We start from the raw sequence: 6,765 nt of genomic DNA, 5'->3' as shown, positions 1-6,765 counted from the left end.
CGTGATTAATCGCATGATTTTTCCGCGATTAATCACATTGTTATGCACAAAAATCAATAATGAATTCAAAAGTAGTGTATTGCGCACTTTTTTCATTTAAAAGTACTGCTATATGAACAAAAGTGCAATAACATTTGGTTTGCAAACACTTTAAACAAATAATGTGCAATTTTACAGCAGTATTCCTTTTACATAGTAGCAGTTAAAATATTTCTTGTAAATCTCAACTTATAACATTAATGTAATCAAATTAAATATAAAACCAAAGCTATTTGCCACTGCCAGGGCATTAACGTTTTTATAGAAAATATTTTAGTTTGTTATAGAAAAACAAATTATGCTCAGAGTCCAGAGCCTCAATCATAACATTATAACAGGCACCTTCAGAGTAGAGACCTGCACATTACTGGACATTACTGATCAACATCCCACCCCTCCTGTGACCCATGATTTGTCTGCATTATATTACATGATATATAGTATTCAGAGCCAGTGAGCAACGGACTTTCATAATAATAATAAAAAAAACTGCGTTAATGCGCGATAAAATAATTGTCGGCGTTACAGATTACAGATCGTTACAGAATATCTGTTACAGATATTTTGGAACATTTCTCAAGCTGGTATTGGCATTATTATGATGGCTATATGACTGTGCTGTAATTGCATGGGCTCCCTCTCACCTTGGTCGTCTTGACTTTGTTTCCCGTGCTGCAGCTCCAACCTTTTAGATCCGGCAACACCTTACACTCCTCGCCCTCCATACACGGCTGCATCTGACACCACCACTTCTGTGCTACTATAGAAGCTGCACAGACAGAGAGAAAGAAAGAAAGAAAGAAAGAAAGAAGAGAGAATCTCAACACTCCGCTCACTCTGTGGGAACTGCCAAATTGGGAAAGAAACAAGCCCAAATCACCACGCATCCATGATTTTGAAGGATGCAGCAATGAAGATTGAGAGGAGGAGAAAACCTCAGAAGATCTCGCTCACGTCCAGTGTCAAATGAAATGAAACTATGTCTTTGTATCTCTTTCTCCCGAAAACAATGAGGCTAGTCAGGGAGGAGGTCTTTGATTCAAAGCTGACGGTTTGAATCCATCAATCTGATGTGGGCTCGACGCTCACTGTATGTCATACGGGATAAAGTTCTGCCTTCATGTCAAGATGACAAGAGTTGCGGTCTGGGGGATTGGCACAATGTTGAGAGTTAAGGGGAATTGAGAAGCAGAAGGAAGACATTGTCGAGCTTGAGGCCTCAACTTTTAATATGGGGCAGAGAGGAAGGAGCTATAAACCTTTTAAGATCGCAGGATATCAAAAAAAAGTTTGTAGATTTAAGTCCACATCTATCAGCTGAATCCAACTATATGATAAAATAAACTTTTAGGCTGAATGGAAAAACATACCTCTACCTACAATTTCCAAAAAGGCACCTATACATAAAATTCACTGCAGCTTCCAGCTAATTTGAACACTAGTAACATTAAAACACCAACAACTTTTATTCCTTTTCACACAAATAATGATTACAGAAGCACCGTTTAATACGTTTATTTAGTATTATATAGATTTAATAGATTATTTGCGTGATTCTTTGCACCATATTATGTTATGACCTCAAAATAGCGCACCATACTGCATGATTTGTAAACTACTACATTTTGAGGTTTGCATGACATAACCAGGTTCATATGTATGGCTTTTCTGATGTAGCAAACTTGCTCAGTAGCGCACCTGGTACAGCTTTGCACTTGCGATGAGCCCTCTGGTACATTCAAAGTGCCACAAAACATGCAAGCAGAAACATAATTTCATTCTGCAGAAATATCACCACAGGCACACTTTTTAATGATCCTGGGTGAAACTTTTACCAGATATACATTTAGGAAAACAGACCAAAAATATTCATGACCTTGCACATAGAGATTTTGTGGCCAATAAAATGCTTTCTAAAATGAGAATGTCCTGTCTTCCAAAAAAACATTTGCAATTAGCAAGTTTTTACGTAAATTTTAAGACTACCAGAGAAAAAACAAGAATGAGCCCTTTAATCTTTAATCTTCCATCCCAACTTTGTTTCAATTGCAAATACAGGAAACACGGAAAAGAACACTGTGACTGTCAAAACTATTTTATGATGTTTTTAAAATGTAGACATACATGTGTAGTTAAATATGTATACACTCCCACAAATCTACCAAAATAACAGTTTTACTATGATTAAACGTGGTAACTGGCCACCACTGCTATTCTCATTCTCAAGTAATAACAAGTGTATTTAATATAGCAACTATAATTAAAATGGTTAGACTTTCTAGAAGTGCTTCTTTGAAAAATTTGAATTGTATTTTGGGGGTCCAAACGTCTGAGACCGCTAGTGATTTTATTTTTCAATACAAATTACATTATCAACAAATAAGTGAAAAGACATGAAAAAATCCCAGATTTCCAATGTTGTCAGACTTTCACAACCCACAGTATGCAGACACAATCTACCGCATAAAAACAGTGTAGAGAGGTCAAGTGTCTTTCAGTCTTAAGTGTAGTGGCTTTTGTCCTCATACAGCAGGTAGAATCATGCGCTGTGGTCTCGGTGCTCAGCAGGGGGTGGCAGCACCTGTCAGATGCATTAGAGGGCAGAAAAGAAGATCAAGATCGATTGACCCGTCCAGTGAGGGGGCCGCTGACATGTTATTAGACAAGCAGCCCACGCTGCACTCGAGCGAACAGCAGGATGCCGGTGTCACACTCAAACGGACCCCGACTCAGAAGTGACAGCCCAGAGAGATGAGACCGAGATAAAGAGGAGCGGCTAGACTTTTAAAAAAATGGTTTAATTTAAAAGCATTAATCCTTAAAATAATAAAACAGGCAAAAGCAACAAGTTACTTCATGTGTATTTTCTACTGTGTTCTACTGTAAATTATACCATGGTACTACCATGTTTTTTAGACATGTCACATTACATTAGCATGGTATTCCTTGATGTTTATTGAAAACATCACCGTACGACCACATTATTTTCTATTAAATAATACAATTAATTTGTAATATTCAAGAACAAAAAGATAAAATACATTAATTTTATCCTAATTAGTACAGACAGACAGACAGACAGACAGACAGACAGATAGATAGATAGATAGATAGATAGATAGATAGATTTCTCTCTATAGAGAGAAAGCATAATTTATATTACAATATATATAATTTTCTACTTTATTTCAGATGTTTATTACAATAGTATTTTCAGAAAACCAATAAGTATAAAAGGTGACTGGAGTTCATGGTAAATAATCACAAATTTGCTTAATTAGCAACCTAGAAATATTTGTTCTTTTACCTTTGTGTTTGTGATCTTTAATGCTAAAAACACATTTTTAACGCTTTAAATGAATGTTATACTGAAAATATAATATAAAAGTCTAATATTTTATCTATCTATCAAGTATAACATAAATAATAAACTACTTTGCTTCATAGAATCAAACAGCAGAAACCACACACACACACACAAGCAAATGTCTTACCGTCCACACAGGAAGGAGCCGCTCTTGTTGTCCCAGCAACTTGCCCAGGGAAGCAAGAACACTTGACAGTTTGGGAGCGCTCCTCGATTTTGTTCTTGTTACAGCAGCGGTGGGCTGCAATGACCTCACAGGTTCCCGCTTTGACGTGTACTGAGGAAAAACAACAAGGACACAGAGTCTATTAAAATCAGCCAGCTGTTTCAAACTCTCATCGCCGACAAAGGAAAACGATGAGGCACTAATGCATATTCTGTTGCTGCCGGTGGCTGCAATGGAAATGAATTTGTTGACGTGGAGGCAGCGTACAATTTAATTAATGCTAATGCAAGCAGTTTGATTTGTCTCAGGTCAGAAATCAGAAGAAACGTTCCCTGTGATCAACGGGTTGGGTTTTATGATTCACTTTAGTAATTACAAGTCAAACGGTTAATTGATAATCATGGACCTTTATGCATCTAGAAGGGTCTTTCAGGCAAATTATTTATTCTCATTTTGTTTTGTTTATCCTTCACCTATGACTGAACAACAGCGGGGAGCAACGTTACTTAGCATTTAAAAGCGTGTATTCACACATCATTTTGAAGCTCTAAATTGAGGAGTTTAAAAAAAGAAAAGAGTATAAAAACATTTCGAAAGTTTTAGTGTACCTTTCAAATCAGCCTTAATTGCATTGGTAAAGATTTTCAATTTAAGACTCGAGTTAAAAATTGATTGAAAAAGGGGCCTCCATTTTCCCATTAGCTGGCCAATCTCAAAATCTCATCAACAACATTAAAAACATTTTGCCTCCAATCAATAAAGAGCCTTTAACGTGCGCACAAAAGGCTCTGCCGAGCGGCAGGCCGATTGTGGACTTGGGAAAGAAAAACAGAGATTTACCGATGCAAACGCCGGCGGGTGAAGGGCTGAACCCCCTTTGTGTGATTATCTCAGCCCCAACACACTGCAGGGCCAAAGTTAATTTCAAAAGGTTTGAGCGGATGCAAATTGAATATTCAATGGTGGAGTTCGTTCCAACAGCTTATAGAAAATGATTGCTTTGACTCATTCAATGTGCATTACCGCCTTTATTTGTGTACCTTCCAATCGCACAGTGCTTGTAAAAATCTATAAGAGAAACAAACTGGGATGGGTTACTCCACAAGCTGGAGTTTGACATGATATGTGTTTGGCTTCTCTGGTAGAGCAGCGATGTGAAAAATGGTTTGAGCATTAAAAAGTCTAGTTAAACAATCCTAAATAACATTTGCATACATTTACTGGCATGATATATTCATAATATTCTAAAATTTAGCTATTCATAAATTAGCCATTAAATGATTATATAAAAAATGTGCAGATTGATTAAGATTGATTTAATGCTCTCAGAGTTGACGGAGAAGTAGAAAACAGAGGACCATTTACTGCTCCTGGATGGATGACTTAAGATTACACTTAAAACCAAATACTGACAAAAAACCAGGCATAAACCAATACAAACCTGGGGTTGGATTCACAAAACTTTTTTAACAATACATTTCTTCTTAACTAGTGATTTTTTGATGCTCATGCCGATATCTGACCAGGGTGGCCAATATAAAGTCAATACATATAATATATCACACAATTTAATTTAAAGGTAAGTAAAGGCACATGTATAAAAACTGCTGAAATGAAAATTATATTTATTTTGCATATTTCTTTATTGATATAATAATTTAAAAATGAATACAAAAAATCTGTAAACAAAAAAAAAACAACTATTTTAGTATTTTTCATAAATTAATAAATCATTAAAAATAAGCATAAAAGGAAACTAAAATTAATAATTCAAACTGTTCTTAAAAACCATTGTAAATAATGGGTACAGCAAGAAGAAGAAGAAGAAGAAGAAGAAGAAGAAAAACACAATTCAGTCCCTAAGAACACACATACTTATGAACCTCGAGTGAAGTGCAAGTTGCTTTGGTTAAAAGTGTCTGCCAAGTGAATAAATGTAAATGATATTATCTATGCACTCAAGAGCTTCTGTGAAAACTCAAAAGCTTTTAATTTTGGCAGTGAAAATTAAGTTTCTATGTTTGGCACTGATCAAAATCTGTTCCTTGACTTGAGGTCACGCTGAAATTGAATCAAATTCGTGAAACAAAGAAAGTGTCGTGTTCCTGGAACAGAATGTTTTTGGCACACACAGAGATCAGCACCAACACAGGAGCACCTGATCCCAGATCAGCCCTCGACCTGCTGTGGGAAAGCTTCTGTCAGGGTAGCAGCCAGGTTGGCAGGGCCTGGAGAAACAGTGCAAACTACTGATTAAACCATAACCCTTTCACCAAGGTCATAAACAAGCCAACCAAATCTATAGGCAGTATGTGTGTGTACGTGAGCGATCGGCTCCTGTGAAGATTAAGTGGGCAGTGTTTAGCAAGGTGCCAGAGGACCAACAAAGAGAATTAAACAGCTACTTCTTGGCTCTGTATACTCGACTGATGTGAGACCTTTTCTAAGAAGGCGTTGTGTCTTTCTCTGGACATCTGTGCAAAATTTCCATGGACTTGCAATAGCTGCGATCGATATGTTTCACTTAAGGTGTGCAGGCTGGTCGTCTGGCAGAGTCAGGGAAAGTCTGCCTCAGCAGAAGGAGGGGGCGCGATCCGGGCGCTAACAGTAATGGGAGCTGGCACGGCTCTTAGGCACTGCTTTCATCACCACAATCACATCCATTGATCCCACATTGACAAGCACCATCATCCCAATGAAGACTGTGAGGGCATGGATGAACTAGATGGATGATAAACTCATCAAAACTAGTTTGGGGTACACTACATGACAGAAGGCAAAATAAAAGGAGCTTATTCAATATATATATAACGCTTTTGTAAAAAATACATATTTTTACACGTGTGTAAAACATAGGCCTATATATGTGTGTTTGCGTGTCATGCTCACCAAGGCAAAATACAGTAAAAAAAAAACTGTAAAAATGTAAAATAATATTACAATGTGTTAACGTGTTCTCTTTTAACTCTTTCCCCGCCAGCATTTTTGAAAAAAGTTGCCAGCCACCGCCAGCGATTTTGATGATTTTCACTCAAATTTGATGGCCTCCAGTATATTTTGCTGTATGAATATTTGAATATGCAATACACCAAAATAAAGATCAGAGCCTCTACTTTTAAACAAAAAAATCAGTTTTATTTATAAATGTATTATTAGCTTAAAGCATTCTTTTTTTTATCAACACTTGAATATA

General features: G+C 36.7%; 1 protein-coding gene across 4 annotated transcripts in view; it reads right to left on the bottom strand.

The window, feature by feature from the left end:
- The window catches only part of LOC107729782 (protein FAM19A2-like), an 80,205-nt gene that overhangs the window by 5,870 nt on the left and 67,570 nt on the right, over window positions 1–6,765 (bottom strand). For all 4 annotated transcript variants that reach the window (XM_016540483.1, XM_016540482.1, XM_016540484.1 and 1 more), the window contains exons 3-4: window positions 3,534–3,683; window positions 684–808 (exon numbers count right to left, since the gene is read on the bottom strand). In XM_016540483.1, coding sequence (XP_016395969.1) covers window positions 684–808; window positions 3,534–3,683 — 275 coding nt within the window. The remainder of the gene's footprint in view (window positions 1–683; window positions 809–3,533; window positions 3,684–6,765) is intronic.

The sequence above is a fragment of the Sinocyclocheilus rhinocerous genome, unplaced genomic scaffold (genome assembly GCF_001515625.1).
Source record: "Sinocyclocheilus rhinocerous isolate Xijiao unplaced genomic scaffold, SAMN03320098_v1.1 scaffold218, whole genome shotgun sequence".
Classification (NCBI taxonomy): Eukaryota; Metazoa; Chordata; class Actinopteri; order Cypriniformes; family Cyprinidae; genus Sinocyclocheilus; species Sinocyclocheilus rhinocerous.
The sequence above is the reverse complement of the archived record's forward strand: the minus strand, read 5'-3'. Positions and strand labels throughout refer to the sequence as shown.